The 24044-nt window shown below is 41.8% G+C and overlaps 2 protein-coding genes across 5 annotated transcripts in view; both read left to right on the forward strand.

The window, feature by feature from the left end:
* The window catches only part of qser1 (glutamine and serine rich 1), a 38538-nt gene extending 36656 nt beyond the window's left edge, over window positions 1-1882 (forward strand). The window contains exons 12-13 of the mRNA XM_062026647.1: window positions 546-641; window positions 713-1882. Of these exons, the coding sequence (XP_061882631.1) occupies window positions 546-641; window positions 713-847 (231 nt within the window). The 3' untranslated portion in view covers window positions 848-1882. The remainder of the gene's footprint in view (window positions 1-545; window positions 642-712) is intronic.
* The window catches only part of depdc7a (DEP domain containing 7, paralog a), a 45998-nt gene continuing 22789 nt past the window's right edge, over window positions 836-24044 (forward strand). The window contains exon 1 of one of the 4 annotated variants that reach the window (XM_062026674.1): window positions 836-963. Coding sequence is in view for 2 of the 4 variants with exons in the window: in XM_062026662.1 (XP_061882646.1) it covers window positions 23651-23735 (85 nt within the window). In the remaining 2 variants the exon portion in view is untranslated. Of the gene's footprint in view, window positions 964-12778; window positions 12804-14651; window positions 14704-23631; window positions 23736-24044 lie in introns of those variants that run through there. The other 3 variants (XM_062026684.1, XM_062026665.1, XM_062026662.1) reach the window with 3 other exon arrangements.

Genomic DNA, 24044 nt, shown 5'->3' on the forward strand with positions numbered 1-24044 from the left:
AAAATGTAATGGAGTATTGTTGGCGCTTTTTGGATGTTTTTTTTATTGGGTTTCATGGGCGGAATAGAGAACCTTCTATTGGCTCCGCTGTAGGCAGACTTTTATATATATATATATATATATATATATATATATATATATATATATATATATATATATATATATATATATATATATATATATATATATATATATCCATCCATCCATCCATTTTCTACCGCTTATTCCCTTCGGGGTCGCGGGGGGCGCTGGAGCCTATCTCAGCTACAATCGGGCGGGAGGCGGGGTACACCCTGGACAAGTCGCCACCTCATCACAGGGCCAACACAGATAGATATATATATATATATATTTAGAATGCATATTTTTTTTAAATACCTCCGCCGTCATGTCTTTCATAATGATTGTGACCGATAGACAACATTTCCAAAAAAGTGCCAAAGTTCCTCTTTAGTGGCTATTTGTAATGTAGCTGTGCGCTTATCTTTTGTCCAGCAGAGTGCGCCATATCACACCATTTAATACTTTTCACTTTCCTTCTCCAGGAGTACACAGTGGATCAGCAGAAAAGCCACTGGTTTTCTCTATATCACTCTCTACAACACTACAAGTACCACACATACCTCATGTGTAAGGACGAGGTGAGACTTTTAACACACATATTTCACGAGAACTCTTTTATTAAATTAACGTGGTGATGCTTGTTGTGCAGGTCCTGCGGGTGCAGGCGGGAGAACAGGTGCAGCAGGAAACTGTGGAGAAGTATCTGCAGAATATAGCGTGGGTGGAGGGTCTTTTTAATCGTTTTGAGGAGCTGATCAATCAAGTGCAGCTGGCCTGCCGATGATGGACTCAAAAAGACAAAGAAATACTGATGGAATGTACTTAAACAAGGACTCCTAAGGCTGTCCTACCTATATGTCTGCTAAAGAGTGGCTGAGGCCTTAATAGGATCCCATAAAGGTTAGTGTCAGCAAAAAGCACCGTTGAATGACTTTTTGGGTGTATTTTCCTCAATAAGCTTCTCTTAGTTTGTCTTAGAGTTTGTAGCCACACGTTCCCTGTTACTGCTCTCCGTTATGGAGTTACAGTTTGTATTTGTTTTTGGCTGGATAAGTATTAACACTCGATGAGATGCAAAGTATGTGGCCTACAAAGTTAACTAGTTTTATCACTTTGACAAGTAGGCACAACTAGAGAGAAGCTGATAGATTGCACAAAGAAAAATCTATTATATATAATCTTAGTTATATACGGTTTGTCAAACATCCCTTTTTCAAAGTGCCAACTCACACGTGGCCATTTATGTGTATATATATGTATGTGTATATATATATGTATACTAGGGGTGTAACGGTACGTGTATTAGTATTGAACCGTTTCGGTACGGGGGTTTCGGTTCGGTTTGGAGTTGTACCGAACAAGTTTCTAAGCTAAAGTTTTAACAAGCTGCTTTGCTTCTTCTGCCTCTGTCTCAGCACCCAGCATTGTCCCACCCACACAACCATCTGATTGGTTACATACAAAGCGGTAACAGACAATCAGCAGTGCGTATTCAGAGCGGTAACAGCCAATCAGCAGTGCGTATTCAGAGCGCATGTAGTCAGCGCTTCAGCGTCGAGCCGATAGTTCATGGGTGTCAAACTCTGGCCCGCGGGACAAATTTGGCCCGCTGTGTAATTTCCCCTGTCCCTTGAGGCGATATCAAATTAAAACTAGAGCTGGCCCGCCGATTATATACAGCGGCGGTGCCGCAGTAACACCGCATTAATCGCTAATTCTCATACTTGCCAACCCTCCCGGGAGACTCCCAAATTTCAGTGCCCCTCCCGGAAATCGTCACGTCCGCTTTTCATCCAGTCCAACGACGTGCCGGCCCAATCACATAATATGCGCGGCTTCTGCACGCACACACAAGTGAATGCAACGCATACTTGATCAACAGCGATACAGGTTACACTGAGAGTGTCCGTATAAACAACTTTAACACTGTTAGAAATATACGCCACACTGTGAACCCACACCAAACAAGAATGACAAACACATTTCGGGAGAACATCCGCACCGTAACACAACATAAACACAACAGAACAAATACCCAGAATCCTTTGCAGCTCTTCCGGGACGCTACAAGGTGTGTGTGTGTGTGTGTGTGTGTGTGTGTGTGTGTGTGTGTGTGTGTGTGTGTGTGTGTGTGTGTGTGTGTGTGTGTGTGTGTGTGTGTGTGTGTGTGTGTGTGTGTGTGTGTGTGTGTGGATGTGGATGTGGAGGGGGTTTGGTGGTAGCGGGGGTGTATTTTCTAGCATCCTGGAAGAGTTAATGCTGCAAAAGGTTCTGGGTATTTGTTCTGTTGTGTTACGGTGTGGATGTTCTCCCGAAATGTGTTTGTCATTCTTGAATGGTGTGGATTCACAGTGTGGCGCATATTTCTTACAGTGTTAAAGTTGTTTCTACGACCACCCTCAGTGTAACCTGTATCGCTGTTGATCAAGTATGTGTTGCATTCACGTGTGTATTCGTACAGAAGCCGCACATATCTTGTGACTGGGCCGGCACATGGTTAGAATGGATGGAAAGCGGACGTGGCGACAGCTCGTAGAGGATGTTAAAGTCAGTGCCTTAAAGGCACGCCCCCAAGACTGTGGTCCGGGTGGACTACGAGATATAATGACTGATGAACACCTTCATTCAGTAATGAAGGTTGCCTCAGCTCAAAGCCTGAGCTCCGACATTAATGAACTAGCATCCAAGAAAAGATGCCAGGTATCTGGCTTGGGCACATCAGATTAAATCAGTGTGTTGCAAACTGAGCAGTTTAAAGTCCTGAATGGTTGGGTTATTCATTATTTTATTTTCAAATTTATTAACCTGTGAAAAAAGTAAATGTTGATATTTACCTCAGAAGGCTGCAAATAGAAAAGAGGCATTCAATTTTTATTTAAATTGTATTTGATATGCCATTGATATTTTTTAATTATTATTATTATTATTTGAAGCTCAATTTTGCATGTCACTATAAAGCTATATAAACCTTGCTTGTTCAATATTCATTGCAAAACTTGTTTGGGTCCCTATTAAAAGGTTAATTTGTTCAGCCTTGGCCCGCGGCTTTGTTCAGTTTTAAATTGTGGCCCACTCTGTATTTGAGTTTGACACCCCTGAGATAGGTGTTTAGCAGGTGAGCATAAGGCAGTGTACTCTCCCCAAATTATAATAAACACCTCCCAGTCAACTACTAGTAACATCACTATGAGCCCGTTGGCGTTCTAGAAACTTAAACTGCAGCTCAGTTCGCTCGCAGTCCTGGCTTGAGGTGAAGGCTAATTAGCTTTTAGCGTAACGTTGGCTCATTTTGCGGTGTGCGTGCGTGTGTGTGTGTGCGTGTGTGTGTGCGTGTGTGTGTGCGTGTGTGTGTGCGTGTGTGTGTGTGTGTGTGTGTGTGTGTGTGTGTGTGTGTGTGTGTGTGTGTGTGTGTGTGTGTGTGTGTGTGTGTGTGTGTGTGTGTGTGTGTGTGTGTGTGTGTGTGTGTGGTGCTCAGGGATGAATAGTCTCTCCTATTGCTATTGTACTATTTTTTCAGCTATAGTTACATTAATCATTAGTAATGTAGCAGCCTAGTTTTGAATGGCAGGGTCCCTGCTATCACATGTTGATAAAAATATAACATTTACATAATAAAAATCAACTACAGGCTTCCCAAACGCTGTAATACATTAAGCATGATGAGTTGACTTAAAACTGTTTAATGTTTTGCACTTTTTATATGTAGAAGAAAAGTTTTGTCATTATATTTAATCTGAGCAACAACTTGAGGCAGTTTAATGTTGATTAACGTGGGCAGAATTATTATAGTAATGGTAAATGGTTGTACTTGTATAGCGCTTTTCTACCCCTTTTTTAAGTAGTGTTCCCAATGTTAAAAGGATAAAGCCATTGTTTACAAATTTGGTAAATAAATAACCCAAAAATTTACATTTTGTTGTTTTCTTACTGTACCAAAAATGAACTGAACCTTGACCTCTAAACCGAGGTACGTACCGAACCGAAATTTTTGTGTACCGTTACACCCCTTATGTATATGTATGTAATATATTTATATATATATATATTTATATATATATATATATATATATATATACACATACATATACATACATATATATACATACATATACACATATATATACACATATATATACAGTACATACATACATACATACATACATACATACATATATATATATATATATATATATACACATACATATACATACATATATATACATACATATACACATATATATACACATATATATACAGTACATACATACATACATACATACATACATACATATATATATATATATATATATATATATATATATATATATATATATATATATATATATATATATATATATATACAATGTATGTATATATATATATATATATATGTATGTATGTATGTACTGTATATATATGTGTATATGTATGTATGTGTATATATATATATATATGTATATATATATGTATATACTTGTGTATATATATATATATATGTGTATATATATATATATGTATATATATATATATATGTATGTATGTACTGTATATGTATGTATATATGTGTATATGTATGTATATGTATGTGTATATATATATGTATATATATATATATGTATATACTCGTACATATATATATGTATATACTCGTGTATATATATATATATATGTATATATATATATATATATGTATATATATATATATATATATGTATATACTCGTACATATATATATATATGTATATACTCGTGTGTATATATATATATATATATATATATAATGTGCGTGTGTATGTACATGTGTACATTTTGTATAAAAACAGCAGCTAGCTAAGTGCTGTATCTATTCCTGTGCTACAAAACCCCACATTTTTATGATGAATATTGTTTTCTTCTGAGGGTTGAATAAAGCTGTCTTTGTACTCATTTGTATAGCTCCCATTTTAATCGATGAATAGATTTATTTTTCACAGACGTAAATTTTTTTGTTTATGACTTTTATTTTGTCAATACTGGAGTCTTTATGTCACTTTTAGGCAAAAGTGTTATCCTACTTTCTTGGTCTTATCAAGATGCAGTTTGTAAATAAAGAGCAACGTGTACTATTTATTTTCTGTATTCTAACACCAAGCAAAGCAGCACTTATGCAAGCTTGTAATATACATTTGGATCATCTTAAATTATATTTATGATATTATTGTTTGTTTGCTAAAGAAGAAAAAAGCATATGCAATACCTCTCGTAGCCTTTAAAGATGCTAATACTGAAAGGATACACTAGTCCTTTATAGCCAATCAGGCATCCTCCATTTTAAGAAAACAATTAGATCTTTACTACATCCACAACAATAAGCACATTGTGATATACCTCTCTGACAGTGTTAATCAAAACTGAACTTTATTATGTTTGTAAAGGCAGAATTTGTGATACAGGTTTTGTCCATCCATCCATCCATCTTCTTCCGCTTATCCGAGGTCGGGTCGCGGGGGCAGCAGCTTAAGCAGGGAAGCCCAGACTTCCCTCTCCCTAGCCACTTCGTCCAGCTCCTCCCGGGAGATCCCGAGGCGTTCCCAGGCCAGCCGGGAGACATAGTCTTCCCAACGTGTCCTGGGTCTTCCCCGTGGCCTCCTACCGGTCGGACGTGCCCTAAACACCTCCCTAGGGAGGCGTTCGGGTGGCATCCTGACCAGATGCCCGAACCACCTCATCTGGCTCCTCTCGATGTGGAGGAGCAGCGGCTTTACTTTGAGCTCCCCCCGGATGGCAGAGCTTCTCACCCTATCTCTAAGGGAGAGCCCCGCCACCCAGCGGAGGAAACTCATTTCGGCCGCTTGTACCCGTGATCTTGTCCTTTCGGTCATAACCCAAAGCTCATGACCATAGGTGAGGATGGGAACGTAGATCGACCGGTAAATTGAGAGCTTTGCCTTCCGGCTCAGCTCCTTCTTCACCACAACTGATCGATACAGCGTCCGCATTACTGAAGACGCCGCACCGATCCGCCTGTCGATCTCACGATCCACTCTTACCTCACTCGTGAACAAGACTCCGGGGTACTTGAACTCCTCCACTTGGGGCAGGGTCTCCTCCGCAACCCGGAGATGGCACTCCACCCTTTTCCGGGCGAGAACCATGGATTCGGACTTGGAGGTGCTGATTCTCATCCCAGTCGCTTCACACTCAGCTGCGAACCGATCCAGCGAGAGCTGAAGATCCTGGCCAGATGAAGCCATCAGGACCACATCATCTGCAAAAAGCAGAGACCTAATCCTGCAGCCACCAAACCAGATCCCCTCAACGCCTTGACTGCGCCTAGAAATTCTGTCCATAAAAGTTATGAACAGAATCGGTGACAAAGGGGAGCCTTGGCGGAGTCCAACCCTCACTGGAAACGTGTCCGACTTACTGCCGGCAATGCGGACCAAACTCTGGCACTGATCATACAGGGAGCGGACCGCCACAATCAGACAGTCCGATACCCCATACTCTCTGAGCACTCCCCACAGGACTTCCGGAGGGACACGGTTGAATGCCTTCTCCAAGTCCACAAAACACATGTAGACTGGTTGGGCAAACTCCCATGCACCCTCAAGGACCCTACCGAGAGTATAGAGCTGGTCCACAGTTCCACGACCAGGACGAAAACCACACTGTTCCTCCTGAATCCGAGGTTCGACTATCCGGCGTAGCCTCCTCTCCAGCACACCTGAATAGACCTTACCGGGAAGGCTGAGGAGTGTGATCCCACGATAGTTAGAACACACCCTCCGGTTCCCCTTCTTAAAGAGAGGAACCACCACCCCGGTCTGCCAATCCAGAGGTACCGCCCCCGATGTCCACGCGATGCTGCAGAGTCTTGTCAACCAAGACAGCCCCACAGCATCCAGAGCCTTAAGGAACTCCGGGCGGATCTCATCCACCCCCGGGGCCTTGCCACCGAGGAGCTTTTTAACTACCTCAGCAACCTCAGCCCCAGAAATAGGAGAGCCCACCACAGATTCCCCAGGCACTGCTTCCTCATAGGAAGACGTGTTGGTGGGATTGAGGAGGTCTTCGAAGTATTCCCTCCACCGATCCACAACATCCGCAGTCGAGGTCAGCAGAACACCATCCTCACCATACACGGTGTTGATAGTGCACTGCTTCCCCTTCCTGAGGCGGTGGATGGTGGTCCAGAATCGCTTCGAAGCCGTCCGGAAGTCGTTTTCCATGGCTTCCCCGAACTCTTCCCATGTCCGAGTTTTTGCCTCCGCGATCGCCGAAGCCGCACACCGCTTGGCCTGTCGGTACCTGTCCGCTGCCTCAGGAGTCCTATGAGCCAAAAGAACCCGATAGGACTCCTTCTTCAGCTTGACGGCATCCCTCCCCGGCGGTGTCCACCAACGGGTTCTAGGAATAACTGCCACGACAGGCACCAACTACCTTGCGGCCACAGCTCCAATCAGCCGCCTCGACAATAGAGGTGCGGAACATGATCCATTCGGACTCAATGTTCAGCACCTCCCTCGTGACATGTTCAAAGTTCTTCCGGAGGTGGGAATTGAAACTCTCTCTGACAGGAGACTCTGCCAGACGTTCCCAGCAAACCCTCACAATGCGTTTGGGCCTGCCAGGTCTGTCCAGCATCCTCCCCCACCATCGCAGCCAACTCACCACCAGGTGGTGATCGGTAGAAAGCTCCGCCCCTCTCTTCACCCGAGTGTCCAAAACATGAGGCCGCAAATCCGACGACACAACTACAAAGTCGATCATGGAACTGCGGCCTAGGGTGTCCTGGTGCCAAGTGCACATATGGACACCCTTATGTTTGAACATGATGTTTGTTATGGACAATCTGTGACGGGCACAAAAGTCCAATAACAAAACACCACTCGGGTTCAGATCCGGGCAGCTATTCTTCCCAATCACGCCTCTCCAGGTATCACTGTCGCTGCCAACATGAGCGTTGAAGTCCCCCAGTAGAACGAGGGAATCACCCGGTGGAGCACTCTCAAGTACTCCCTGGAGTGAATCCAAAAAGGGTGGGTACTCTGAGCTGCGGTTTGGCGCGTAAGCGCAAACCACAGTCAGGACCTGTTCCCCCACCCGAAGGCGGAGGGAAGCTACCCTCTCGTCCACCGGGTTGAACTCCAACATGCAGGCTCTGAGCCGGGGGGAAACAAGAATTGCCACCCCAGCCCGTCGCCTCTCACTGCCTGCAACGCCAGAGTAGAAGAGAGTCCAGCCCCTCTCGAGAGAACTGGTTCCAGAGCCCTTGCTGTGCGTCGAAGTGAGTCCGACTATGTCTAGTCGGAACTTCTCCACCTCGCGCACTAGCTCAGGCTCCTTCCCCCCCAGCGAGGTGACGTTCCACATCCCAAGAGCTAGCTTCTGTAGCCAAGGATCGGACCGCCAAGTGCCCTGCCTTCGGCTGCCGCCCAGCTCACATCGCACCCGACCTCTATGACCCCTGCTATGGGTGGTGAGCCCATTGGAGGGGGGAACCTACGTTGCCTCTTCGGGCTGTGCCCGGCCGGGCCCCATGGGGACAGGCCCGGCCACAGGCCCGGCCACTAGGCGCTCGCCATCGTGCCCCACCTGCGGGCCTGGCTCCAGAGGGGGGCCCCGGTGACCCGCGTCCGGGCGAGGGAAATCTGGGTCCATAGGTTTTATTTTTCATTGAGGTCTTCGAGCTGCTCTTTGTCTGATCCCTCACCTAGGACCAGTTTGTCTTGGGAGACCCTACCAGGGGGCATAAAGCCCCCGGACAACATAGCTCCTAGGATCATTGGGACACGCAAACTCCACTACCACGGTAAGGTGGCAGCTCAGAGAAACCTCAAATACAGGTTTTGTATTTAATTCCATTTGATTGTGCAGGTGTGCCTAATATGTTGAAAATCTTTATTTACCTTGGGGTTTTTTTGTTTAAATCTTTAAAAAAAAGAAAGAAATTGTAAACACTGAAAAATAGTACATTTCATTCCAAAAATATATTTTAAAAAGAAAAAAGTTGTAGGTTTCAGATTTTTTTTGTTATTTTTAATCACAGAATTTGGAGCTACACTAGTACCTCAATTTTTAATTGGTTATGTGACGTAGCTCTTAACCCAAAACATGTGCATCTCCCATTGCTGCTTAACCCTAAAAGGGCACAATTTTAACATCTAACAAACCTTTTAAATAATATTTTAAATAAGAAATATTGTATGAAAACAATACAATAGAATGGACTTCCAACAACTACAGTAGTTTTATGAAGTAATGTTATAATAATGTATGTGATTTACCTTGGAGAGTGGACTTCTACGGTATTTCCTGCGAGCTCTTTCTCAGTCAAAAACACCATCAGCAGCTTCTTCGCGTTTTCATGGATACATGTCTGCTGTTTGGATAATGACATCCTGAGCTGGCATTATGACTCATTCTGCATCAGCATGCTGCAGACTAGTTTCGCCAAGTTCTCATGTTTTTGATGATTTCTATTTTTCAATGAATATCACCCGCTTCATCTTCTCAGCACTATCAACTAATGGTGGGAATGCTTGTACCTCAAAAATGTTCTTGCAACTTAAAGCATAACAACTAGCCAATAGATTGCTTTGATCTCAAAATACTTAAGTTGAGCAGCCATTTTAAAATATTTTTCATTACATAACTATGATAAGTGAATGTTAGTTATAATGCATTACTTTAAGTAACAAATTCTGCCAAATTCTTCTTGACTGGTTCTCATGAGAAAACTATTCAGTGGGAACTAGCCTGTTGAATAAAACATGACCATTATAGAGCAGTGACAATGGAAAAATGACTGGAAAACAAATATGTCTCTGTGCTGATGATAGAGACGAGCCTCTGTCCTCAATAGGAGGCTAGAACCAGTCCACCATTCCTCTACTGGTCAAACTGGTCAAGACATGCAGGACTTCTTTCTAGATTGATTTGAATGCACTGCATTGTTCCTAAAGTGGAAGAGGGGCTCATTTGTGACTGGAAGGAATTAGACCTCAAGAGCTGTAAATGTGATGGTGTGGTCAAGCCTTTTGTTCTCGTTACTAAATGTTTAGGCATGTCCCACTGACGCTTCTAAGATGACACTTTAGGAGTTGCAACATCTAACCTTCAAGCACACATCATGTCTGCAGTCCATTCGAGCAGACGTCACATTGTAGAATAGAATATATCTTTATTGTCATTGTATATTGTACTACGAAATTGTAAGCAAAACTAATTTAGAGCAGACGTCACATTCTCTACCTGCCACCCGCTTCAGCCTCTTTCTGTCATGTGTCACAGTAAATCCCCAAAAAGAGACATGTCTTTATGGACACGCCCTATTACAATGCGTTTTGGTATAATATTGATAGTTTGCATGATTGCAACGTGACAGTGCTACCTTCCAAATGCCCAAATACCATAAGCACGCCCGTCACTGTATTGCTGCAAAATGTCCCTGCTTTATGAGGTAACCTTATCATTTTGCGCACAGTATCTGATGTTTGCCTGTTTTTTGTGTGCTTTTTTAAATTGGGGCGCGTAAGAAAAAGCTTGGCAAATACATTACTGTTATAACTAATATTGATAAGAATAATAACAACCAAACTAACTTGAGTGTTTACAGTAAATAGTAGTGATGGGTAAGTGATGCCTGAGTGAGTGTATGGCACACTCACTACCTGTATGGTCACAGCACTGATGTACTGTCAGTATTTTGTAATGGCCAGCTAGCTGCTGGTTTGAAAAAGGCAGTACATTTGACATGCAAATAAGATTGTTTGTTTATTAAGATGCCCATTAGCTGTTACAATAGCTATTCTCATAGGCTCTAAAATTTCGAAAACGCTTTGCTACATGACAAGATTAAAGCAAAAGTGAATACACACACATATTCATAGTTAATAAAACAACAGCTCTGCATGAATAGCATATAATAGTTATGTTAATGCTGACTACACAATAGCCTTAAAAGTATAGTTGTTTACAGAAAGTCCCACTCCTAAAAAAAACAAAAAAGATACAGATTATAATTTTGGAAACCAAAAATAGACCAAAAAGAAAATTATAGTTACTCTTGTGTAAGTTTTATCTATTTTTTTTTTTACAAAAAGTTACTAGATTCATTACCAAAATCCAAAATGTAGCAAAATTAAACAAATATATGTTTTTAAATTAATAGCTGCACAGAAAGGAATGTTAAACGCACATTTACCTTATTTGGCGCTATAATATCAACGTGATCCCACACTTAAATTTTTTTATTTATTTTTCGTAAACAACTCCTTTTAGTACGGGCTGTCAGTCGTAAGCCAAAAGATACCCTTCTTGATTAACACCGTTTTGTAGTCAATTGACAGTAGCTGTATTGTCAGTGGGTTTTTTTTATATCTGAAAGCACACTATAGCACTCCTTGTGTTTCACCAGGCATCGATGCTTCAGTATCGTTTGACCCATCACTACTAAACAGCCAAAGCAATTCAAATGTTTATATTTGTGTATGTCCCTGATGATCGTAATAACCACAAGAAGTAAAACAGATGTCATTTAAACATATTAAAACATTACCAACAACTCCAAATAGCCGTGGGAATTGGCGATACGGCCTGAAATCTATATCACGATGTATATTGCAGCCTCCTGCGATAACGATATATATCACCATATATCATTTGGCTTATAAATGATCATATAACAATATATAAGACGTGTTAAAAAGGGTCCTAGGCTGCTGATGGTAACATATTGCATTATTTCCGTTCATATTATTTTTTCAAAACTCATATTAATCTATTTTGCTAATAAACTGTTATTATCTGGTTACTCACTGTTGTAACATGGTTCTATCTACACTTCTGTTCAAATGTAATAAACACATTATTCTGTGGTTGGATACTTTACATTTGTTTTGGGCAAGTTTTGTAATACAAATGCTGATATTTCATTTTTACAAAATCATTTAATGATTCAATATTTGATCACAATTATAATCCGACTAAAATACAGGATGGTGGTATAACAATATCAATGAAATATTCAAATATATTTGATTTTATTACATGCAATATTTTGAGCAAAATAAAGTCAGTAGTGCAAAAATAACTAAGCAAAATCCTTTTGGTTTTGCTGTGTCCAATGACTGATTTCCTGAGTTTGTAAACAATAACAATATAGAATACAGAATATAATTTGTGGTAATAACAAATATCAACCTAATAACTGTTTACATTCAGGAGTTCCAGCTTTTACGAATGTGTAATGTAGCATGTTTCGCTATTCCTCGTCCTCCAGTGAGAATGTTACGTGTAAGAAACTCTGTTTATTTCCCGCCACGGAGGCGAGGATTAGTGAGTCGGAAACTGGGAAGTTAGTCGCTAGTGAGAACGCTGCAGTGCATTGAGGACGCGGCTGTTCTCTCATTGCTGTCAAATATGCGGGACACACACGGCTGACAACTAGAGGGCATTTAAAGGGTAAAGGTAAATAAGTCCTTCCTTTAAAGAAACAATAGGTTATTAACTAACTATTACATGCCTTCTTTGCATTTTTTTCGCTCATTGTGTAATAAACGACACAATATGCAACAGTGCAATCAGCTTTTTGTTCTTTGGGCAGGTTTACAAAACACGGGCACGTCATTCCGTGAGTTCCTGCGAAGAGTTGACAAACCAGTTTTACTTTAAACCAGGAGACTTCTTACTCTGAAAAGACTGACTTACCTTTGCTCTAGAGTATTGTAGGGATAGAAGCAGCGACTGTAAACAAGGTGAGTGCATATGAAGACTTGTCACTTCTTTCCATTCCACTTTTAGACACTTTATTCTTGTAAGAGTGAGACATAATTTCTTGGATTTTGGACAGATTTTATTTTACTTTTTTCCTCCTTTTTGAACGATGTAACAAACAGGTTTGGCCTTCCTTTCTTGAACCTCACCTGTTTGTATGCTGTACTTGAGTCACCTTCCATTCAACGTGGAGTTTGTACATAGTGTCGCCTTACTTTGTCGGATTATTTACACCTCCAGACAGATGTCACTGGGGTCAGAACTTGAGGTCATGTGACGTATCGGTACCATGTGTTGACAGTAAAGGGACTCCTCAGTTCTGTGACACCTGTGCATGAATGCAGTAAGGCTGATCCGAGACCAGCTTGGGGACTGGATCTTATTATAGAGTGTGCAGGTGTACCTAGTGAAGTGTCTGGTCAGTGTAAACCATAAATAAGACTTCACATTTACTTTCTTACTTCCGCCATTAATGCAGCTTGTTTCCTCATGCTGAGCAGATAGTCTTGATCAGGTCTTTTGGTGGACTTTCAAGGTGTGACTGCGAGTTAAGTATTAGGTTGCACACTTCCTGGAGAGCATGTTTAGATTATTAATGGGCTGTGAGCATCTTCGTTTGGAACAGCAAGTTTTCTTTGTCAGGTTACAAGTTATCGTATTTTGAGGGAAATTATCGTACATACCCGATTTAGCGTTGCTCAGGACCATCCGCTACTTTAAAACATTATCACAAATCGTGCATGGTTTTTATTTGGTTTGGTTTGCTTTCATTATTTTTACATTCTATTTGTATATATATATATGTATATGTGTATATATATATATGTGTATATATATATATATGTATACTGTATGTATATATATATATATATATATATATATATATGTATGTATGTATGTATGTATGTATGTATGTATGTATGTATGTATGTGTGTATATGTATATATATATATGTATGTACATATATATATATATATGTATATATATATGTATGTATATATATGTATGTATGTATATATATATATATATGTGTATGTATGTGTGTGTATATATATATGTATGTGTATATATATATGTGTGTGTATATATGTATATGTATATATATATGTATATATATATGTATATGTATATATATATATGTGTATGTATGTGTGTGTATATATATATATATATATGTATGTGTATATATATATATATGTGTGTGTATATATGTATATATATATGTATATGTATATATATAATATATTTTATTTATATATATATATATATTATATATATGTATACATATATTATATATATGTATATATATACTATATTTTATATATATATATATATATATATATATATATATATATATATATATTATATATATGTATATATATATACTATATTTTTATATATATATATATATATATATATATATATATATATATATATATATATATATATATATATATATATATATATATATATATATATATTTCTTACTTTACCTTATTATAGTGTCTTCCTGGTTATTTCGTGGCTAGCTAGCTGTCCAATGCCAACTATTTTCATACACATTTGTACGTAATTCTCTTCAATGTTTAGCAAAAGTTTCTATTACATGCTATTGTAAAGATGACTTTCCTAAATGTTTGAGCAAAAAGTTTGACTTTTCGGGAGAAAAGGCACAGCGTGGGTTCGATGACACGTCACAGTGCATCGCAGGGCGCTGATTGGCTGATAAATAAGTCGTGAATAATTCATGAGCAATGGGAGGACGGCATGGTTTCGGTTTGGAGGCAGTTCATGTGCGTCACTTTCATGGCAGTGAGGAGAAAGACGATCAGTGCATGGCTTCTTTTTTATCACTGCACATATTATGCACCGACTAGCAGGTAGGACTCATCTATTATTATTATTATTATTATTGATCATGTATACATTATTGATCATGTACACATTATTGGTCATGTATACATTATTGATCATGTACACATTATTGATCATGTATACATTATTGATCATGTACACATTATTGATCATGTATATAGGTGGTGCATGCGGCCTCACTTTGGAAAACACTTTTTCATTGCAACTTGCTCAGTTTAGGACAACATATTTTCACTTAATTCATTGTGTTTCCACAGTCCCATACGTTATGTTGTGAGTCACTACACGTCTGTGGATAATGTACAGTACAGCTTACACATAATAATGCAATGCAATTTAGTTGTTTTCAGCTTCTTTGCAGGTTTTATGTTCATTTAAAGTGCTCTTGTGTAATGTATTTGCTTAACATGAACACTTGCTAGACTATGCATTACAACTTAGTTATACATTAGATTCTTTGCAGGTCTCATTCAGTTAGATTTAAGTTATGTTGTGTGTGATGCGCATGCATGATGTGTGTTTTTTACACAAACTAGATATTGATGAGTCTTTAAATATTTAATGAACTGCTATCAAAATAAAATGCCAGAGCCTGCCAAATACTGTAGTGATCCCAGCCTTGGTCTTAAACTTTGAAATACGCCATTATTTGGCTAATTGTTAACCATTTCTGTGGGTATACCTTCATTTTAATGGGTATGTTTATGGGTTTAATTTATTTCCAACATAGCACATATTTCTAGTTTCTCATTACATTATATTTCTCCTCTTTTGTTGAGAGTAAGTGTCGTACATTCTTGTGTAGCAGGTTATAGTTTGCTTTGTGCATCATTTTAGATGTTTGCAAATGCACCAATTGAATTTTATTATTTTTGATTCAATAAATAAAGGGTTTGTATGTTTTCTGTATCCAACATTATGTATTATTCTAATTGATCTTTTTCGTAACAACGTTAGTGAATGTAGCTCACATTTGTAGTTGTTTCCCCAAATTTCTACACAATAACTCAGATATGGTAACACTAGCGAGCAGTAGAGAATATGAAGTGATTTTTGGTACAGAAAATATTTAACTTTATTCATTATTGACATTTTTTTTTCTTCTTATGTTGTATATTTTTTATATAAGATTTCCAGTTCATTTGATCATTTATTACTACTACAAACATTTAGGTTTTTTTTACCCTTTCAATATCTACTCTGTCTATTTGTACTTGTTTGACTTTCCTTCTACTGTTACCAAACACCATTATTTTAGTTTTGCTGAGATTCAAAGACAGTCTGTTTTTGTTAAACCATCTTTTTAATTTGTTAATTTCTTCTGTTATTATTTGTATTAGCGTCCGTGTGTTCTCTCCTGAACAAAACACAGTCGTGTCATCTGCAAATAATACTAACTTAAGTCCTTTGTAACTTTACAAATTTTGTTTGTATAAAGATTGAACAATTTTGGTCCCACTATTGATGCCTGGGGTACGCCACAAGATATATTCAGCTCTGTAGACGTGTGTTCGCCTTTCTTCACGTATTGATTCCTGTTGGTTAAGTAGCTTCTTACCCAGTTCAAGACCAACCCTCTGATGCCATACAATTCTAATTTGATAATTAGGATATTATGATTAATTGTGTCAAATGCAACTTCACACTGTTTACCACTATTGCGTTCGTGAGCTCTTCCGTTATTTTGATAAATGCTATCTATCTTAGATGTTAGCTTTGTATCCGTATTGGTTGTCCGCGAGCATTCCACTTTTATGAATTCATGAATTTGCATGTTGTTAAATCATTTTTCCATGATTTTAGAACATTGTGGAAGTAAGTAAATGGGCCTTTGTAAACTGGTGTTTTGTCCCCAGTCTTATAAATTAGCACAACTTTTGCCATTTTAATTTTGTGTGGGAATTTGCCTGTTTGAAACAATAGGTTGCTGATATATGTTAACAGTTCTAAAATCTTCTTAATAAACGTTGTTATTGTTTCTATATCAATTCTGTTACAATCGGTTGAGGTCTTAGATTTGTGGTGTATTTTTCATGTCAGCTCATAAGTAAACTTGAAATGCTGCTGTGTGATATGTTTACCCTTGCATTGCAGGATTTGTGTTTAAAAACAAACACAGGTAGGTAAAAGTGCCCCGCACATTTAATATGAAGGTTCAAATATTAGTGAGCCGATGTCAGCACGGCTGTTTTGACTTTGGCTGCTTAATCTCACTTGTTCTTGCATGCTGAAGGAATGAGGATTATCTGCACACCTGCTGGTAATGGCCTGATGCCACACACATATAGTTGCGATCAAAAGTTGACATACACTTGTAAAGAACATAATGTCATGGCTGTCTTGAGTTTCCAATAATTTCTACAACTCCCATTTTTTTTGTGATAGAGTGATTGGAGCACATACTTGTTGGTCACAAAAAACATTCATGAAGTTTGGTTCTTTAATGAATTTATTCTGGGTCTACTGAAAATGTGACCAAATCTGCATGGTCAAAAGTATACATACAGCAATGTTAATATTTGGTTACATGTCCCTTGGCAAGTTTCACTGCAATAAGGCGCTTTTTGTAGCCATCCACAAGCTTCTGGCAAGCTTCTGGTTGAATTTTTTACCACTCAAGGTGAGGCCTTTAATCCCAGGAACACCATGCCCACCGTCAAGCATGGTGGTGGTAGTATTACGCTCTGGGCCTGTTTTGCCACCAATGGAATTGGTGCTTTACAGAGAGTAAATGGGACAATGAAAAAGAAGGATTACCTCCAAATTCTTCAGGACAACCTAAAATCATCAGCCCGGAGGTTGGGTCTTGGGCGCAGTTGGGTGTGTGGACAATGCTGAAGAAACAAGTCCATGTCAGAAAACCAACAAATTTAGCTGAACTGCACCAATTTTGTCAAGAGGAGTGGTCAAAAAATCAACCAGAAGCTTGTGGATGGCTACCAAAAGCACTTTATTGCAGTGAAACTTGCCAAGGGACATGATTCATAAAAGAACCAAACTTCATGAATATTTTTTGTGACCAACAAGTATGTGCTCCAATCACTCTATCAAAAAAAAAAAAAGAGTTGTAGAAATGATTGGAAACTCAAGCCATGACATTATGTTCTTTACAAGTGTATGTAAACTTTTGATCGCGACTGTATATACACACACCACACACACACACACACACAGGGTGCAAGAGTGCGTGAGATCATCAGCTGTGTGTTCTGACATCCTTTGGGTCCATCTAGACTATTTACTGCAGCAAAAGATAATGATGATGATAATGAGGCTGGTGCTGTGGTTTGACCTCAGTTAGTGAGCTCACCAGAGGGACCAAAACGCTCCCCGTGTTGTTGGCATGTGTCTCCCTCTGCAATTATTTACCTGCACTGATGTGTGCAAACACCTCTTATTCCTGCAGCTTTCTTTCAAGTGCAGTTGGTAGACGCTGGTGTCGGTTATAGCAGAGACAGAGCACCAGTGGATTTCTGACCCAAGCCTGACCCCCTTCCCTCCTTTCTGTCTTTGTTGTTTTTAAGAAGGGTTAATGGACATTGATCCGGATTTAGTCAGCAATTAGTAATCCATGGAATTGTGTGGATTACCCAGATGGCCACAACTCGTATAACCAGGATTTTTAATCTGATAATGTAGTCAAATAGTCATTGTGTTTTCCCCCTGGAGCTTTGATTTGTATTACATATACTGTAGAATGATATAATATAATAACAATAATAAAAACTAACAATGCAGTGGCGCCTCAATTTATGAGCACATTGCATTCGACGACGACAAAGTTCGTAACTCAAAACACTTGTATGACAAACAAGCAATGCCCATTGAAATTAATTAAAATCATTCAATCCATTCTTGCCCCTTCCAAAACAGCACAATTTTAACATGTAAGATGCCTTTTAAAAAGTTTTGGATAGGAAATATAGTTTGGAAAAACATTCCCATAGCATGCATCACAAGACACGACAGTAGTTTTGTGAAATAATGTAATAATGCTGTTCAGCATTTACCTTTGGGGAGCAGACTTTTGCAGATGTCTCCTACAGGCTGCTTCTCCATCGAGTAGCGATAGAAACTAGGAAATAGTTGATTATGTTACACATGGACATATTTGAGTGACAGAGGGGTCAGAGAAACAAGCGATTGGTAAATGTCAGTGTACCAGTGGCCATTGCTCTAAGACTGCAAGAGAAGGTCAAATTTGTACTTTTGTGTTTACATTTTAATTGACTAAATATGCGCTAGAATGCATTCAACTTTTGTTCAGAATCAGCTACTTTCGCAACAGTTGACGTCATTTTTTTCTCACTGATTTCTTATTCATTGTCGTCACAGTGCATTAAACAGTGCTGAAACAGAGCGTCCATTGACTTCAATGGGGGAGCATAGAGTTGGTTGTTCCCCTGCAGCCAAACCAGACAGTCATTGGATAGATGCTCGGCTTTGTTTCGCCAATCAGACGTCGAACTTCTCTGGAAGTGTATGGAAAGTGGCCTTGGCTGGTTCTGGATGCTGCATGGGCTTCTGCATGATGGCTGGATGATCTGTCTGAGGCTGAGTTGCTTTTTGATTGACAGCAAAATGAGCGAATCAGCGATCTTGAACTATAAACCCCTGCCAGAGCAATTTTTCAACTTTCAGTCCGTTGTTCCGCGCTTGAAAGACGTCAAACACAGCATCTGCAGCCTCCCAATATTTTCATAGATAAATGTTTGTCTTTTGGACGTTTGTGTGATGCGGACTGTCACTCCTGCTAACAGGTGCGGCATAAATGTAATGGTTTGTTTCTCTGATTTGGTTGTTTCTGTCTTTTCCTTTTGCACTAACTTTCTTAGTTCCGGTGGTGGAATGTCAGGATTTTGTCGATCTGTTAGCAGCGCTCAAACACGCACGTCAACTTCGAATAAAAACCAATGTTTGTTTCTTGTGTAAACGAACAATATATTATCTTTTTGTTGCTCAAATGGCACAACCCTGTGGTAAATAATTTTTTCAGCTCGCAGAGGAAAGGGCTGGTAATTCAAATTATGTTCGCTGCCTAAATTATTCCAAAAGACATAGAACTGAGGTACCACTCTATTGACTCATTGATCACTTTAGTTCCCCATATGGAATAGGGAAGGTAGTCAAATTCCTACATAAAATTCCTTATCCTACTTTATTATTATTTCACATATTTTTCATTTGTTGCTTGGCAAAATTCGTAGGGTCTAACCATGTGTTTTTAATGCTACCCTGTAGTGACACCATTGCGCCTATAACCATTCTTGTTGCTGCCACACAGGGTATTTAAAGAACATGGGGAATTGGCAGAAACAGGAAGTCACACTGACACACAATAATGAAATTACTGTAGTTAGTTGTTTTTTTTAACTTTGAACTCCATAAAGGTCTGCTGTTTTGGTCTAGTCACAGATGGCCCTACTGTATAATAGCATTTGTCATCTAGTGTTACCATAACATGGGCTGGCACACACTGATTTACGGCCCCTGGCTGCTGCCACCCCTGCCCCATCCTAACATTTGTTGAACAGGCTTGCTTTTTGCATGCTCCCTGAGGTGAGATGAAAGCAATGCAAACATCTGACCCCTGTGAAGTGTTCTGATTGCTTCAACCACATGACAAATGTCAAAAGGGGTACACTTTGCTTCAATTTGGCTCAGCAGTTTTTTGTTTCCTCATTAAAAGGGAACTGCACTTTTTTTTTATGGAATTTTGCCTATCATTCACAATTCCTATGTAAGACAAGAAAACATTTACATTTTTAATATGCATTCTATTTTGTAGTAAACGGCAAGTGCGAGGTGGCTAACAATGCAGCTAATGGGAGTAATCCATTGGGAGGTAATAATACAATAATACAAGTAAAATAAAAACATTAATGAGGGTAACACTGTACAATGAAATACAGAAGTAAATATGTTTTTTCATTGCACTTATCTCTTATTGCACTTGGGGTTATTGCACATTTATGTTTGAAGTTAATATTGCACGTTTGTATCGATCACACGTTGGTCTATTGTCACGACTTGGTCCTTGGCGTGGTTTGCTCTCCCGTGGTGCAAATGAATTGGACCATACGTGGCGTGAAGGTGAGGACATGTTTCATCTTTTAACTCAAACAAAAGGTACAAACAAAAGGCGCTCACAGAGGAGGTAACAAACTTGGCTATGACAAAACAAAAAGCGCGCACAAAGGCGGAAGTAGAAAACTAGACTATGAAACAAAAGACATGCACGTGGGCACAAAACTATGAACAATAAACAAAACTTACTTGGCATGAGATGAAACAAGAACTAACGTGACAAGGAACTGTGGACATGGCATGAATGTGTGATGTCGCCAGGACGAACAACAGAAACAGAAAAGCCTATATAGTGACATGATAAGTGAAAACAGGTGCGTGACTAACTGTGAACAGGTGCGTGACATGACTGTGAAAACGTGAGACAGGTGTGTGTGAGTCCAAACGTGGAACAGGTGAAACTAATGGTTGCAATGGTGACAAACAAAACCAGGAAGTGAAACCAGGAACTAAGGAAGTGTCCAAAAAACAAAACAGCACATGGCCAAACAAAAACATGAACACAGACATGACAGAACCCCCCCCTTACGGACAGATCCCAGATGGCCAAAAACAAAAAACAGGATCAAGAGTCATGGGAGGGGGGGAGGGGGACATGGCGGTGGGTCGCCAGACCAGGTGTCCCCGAATCCACCGGGGCAGAGTCAGGTGGCGACGGCGGGTAGACCGCCGCTGAACCTGACGAGGTGGGCGACCTGGGAATGGCCACATTCGTGGCAGACGAGGAGGTCGGCGCACCTGGCGTGGCGGACGCCCATGGAATGGCCACATCCTTGGCCGACGAGGAGGTGGGCGCGTTGTCGTGGCAGGCGGCGAAGCTTGGCGTGGTGTGTCAGGCGGCGAAGCTTGGCGTGGGGGGTCTTTGTCTTGGCGTGGGTGGTCTTGGCCTTGGCGGTCTTGGTCTTGGCAGCGTGGGTCATGGTCTTGGCAGCGTGGGTCTTGGTCTTGGACTTGGCGTGGTTGGTCTTGGACTTGGACTTGGCGTGGTTGGTCTTGGACTTGGACTTGGCGTGGTTGGTCTTGGACTTGGACTTGGCGAGGGTCTGGGTCTTGGACTTGGTCTTGGACACTTGGCGGGTCTTGGTCACTTGGCGGGTCTTGGTCTTGGTCACTTGGCGGTTCTTGGTCTTGGTCACTTGGCGGTTCTTGGTCTTGGTCACTTGGCGGTTCTTGGTCACTTGGCGGTTCTTGGTCACTTGGCGGTTCTTGGTCACTTGGCGGTTCTTGGTCACTTGGCGGTTCTTGGTCACTTGGCGGTTCTTGGTCACTTGGCGGTTCTTGGTCTTGGTCACTTGGCGGGTCTTGGTCTTGGCTTTGGTCTTGGCGTGGGGCAGCCACGGGCGGCACTTGGCGGCGTGGGGCAGCCACGGGCGGCACTTGGCGGCGTGGGGCAGCCACGGGCGGCACTTGGCGGCGTGGGGCAGCCACGGGCGGCACTTGGCGGCGTGGGGCAGCCACGGGCGGCACTTGGCGGCGTGGGGCAGCCACGGGCGGCACTTGGCGGCGTGGGGCAGCCACGGGCGGCACTTGGCGGCGTGGGGCAGCCACGGGCGGCACTTGGCGGCGTGGGGCAGCCACGGGCGGCACTTGGCGGCGTGGGGAAGCTGCGACTGGCGGCACTTGGCGGCGTGGGGAAGCTGCGACTGGCGGCACTTGGCGTCGTGAAGCTGCGACTGGCGGCACTTGGCGTCGTGAAGCTGCGACTGGCGGCACTTGGCGTCGTGAAGCTGCGACTGGCGGCACTTGGCGTCGTGAAGCTGCGACTGGCGGCACTTGGCGTCGTGAAGCTGCGACTGGCGGCACTTGGCGTCGTGAAGCTGCGACTGGCGGCACTTGGCGTCGTGAAGCTGCGACTGGCGGCACTTGGCGTCGTGAAGCTGCGACTGGCGGCACTTGGCGTGGAGCAGGTACTGGCGGCGCTTGGCGTGGAGCAGGTACTGGCGGCGCTTGGCGTGGAGCAGATACTGGCGGCGCTTGGCGTGGAGCAGGTACTGGTGGCGCTTGGCGTGGAGCAGGTACTGGTGGCGCTTGGCGTGGAGCAGGTACTGGTGGCGCTTGGCGTGGAGCAGGTACTGGTGGCGCTTGGCGTGGAGCAGGTACTGGTGGCGCTTGGCGTGGAGCTGGGCGTGGAGCAGGTGGATCTTGGCATGGTCGAAAAACTGGTGGTGGCGGCCGTGCTGGTGGCTGTGGCTTGGCAGGTCGAAAGACAGGTGGTTGTGGTCGTGCTGGAGGCTGTGGCTTGGCGTGACGATGCTGAGCCACCCCACCTGAACAATTCCCAGCCCTAGCCCCCCCCTCAAGGAGCGGATACCAGACGCGCTCCCCGCGGTCTGGAACCGTCTTTTGGGGTGGGCGGAGGGGGTTCAGGAGGAGGGCAGAATCCTCCCCTCTAAATTGTCCAAAATGTCTTTCTTTCCCCCCCACCTGGGCTTTTGTGGGTGAAAAAAAAATTTCTGACTTGGACGTGGCATGAGTCCTGGGGGGCGGGGCATGGAATTTGGGTGGCTTGGATTGAACCGGTAAAGAATTTGGGAAAACAATCTCCAGGTCTGTGGAGTGCTCCTTGAGCTGCCAGGCTGGCTGATTTCCATTTCCGCCCGGAGGGGGAGGAGCCTGCAGGAGCGCAGCGTGCTGTCCGCTCACCTTCCCTGACGTCCTCGGTCTGGAGCGCCGCTTCCGGGACAGGGATGACGTGCCAACGTCCCCGGGCCAAAGGGAGCTGATCGGCACCAGTTTGCCGGTCGGACCCCACATGAGATCCCTGCGCTCCATGGGGGAATGGCGGAGTGTCTCGGCTTCCATGGCGCGCAGGACCTCCCACGTCGCCTCGTCAAAATTGTCCAATTTTTTTGCGGGAGAGCTCTTATGCTGGCGACATCTGTCATAACTGGTCCTTGGCGTGGTTTGCTCTCCCGTGGTGCAAATGAATTGGACCATACGTGGCGTGAAGGTGAGGACATGTTTCATCTTTTAACTCAAACAAAAGGTACAAACAAAAGGCGCTCACAGAGGAGGTAACAAACTTGGCTATGACAAAACAAAAAGCGCGCACAAAGGCGGAAGTAGAAAACTAGACTATGAAACAAAAGACATGCACGTGGGCACAAAACTATGAACAATAAACAAAACTTACTTGGCATGAGATGAAACAAGAACTAACGTGACAAGGAACTGTGGACATGGCATGAATGTGTGATGTCGCCAGGACGAACAACAGAAACAGAAAAGCCTATATAGTGACATGATAAGTGAAAACAGG

The sequence above is a fragment of the Entelurus aequoreus genome, linkage group LG02 (assembly GCF_033978785.1).
Source record: "Entelurus aequoreus isolate RoL-2023_Sb linkage group LG02, RoL_Eaeq_v1.1, whole genome shotgun sequence".
Taxonomy (NCBI): Eukaryota; Metazoa; Chordata; class Actinopteri; order Syngnathiformes; family Syngnathidae; genus Entelurus; species Entelurus aequoreus.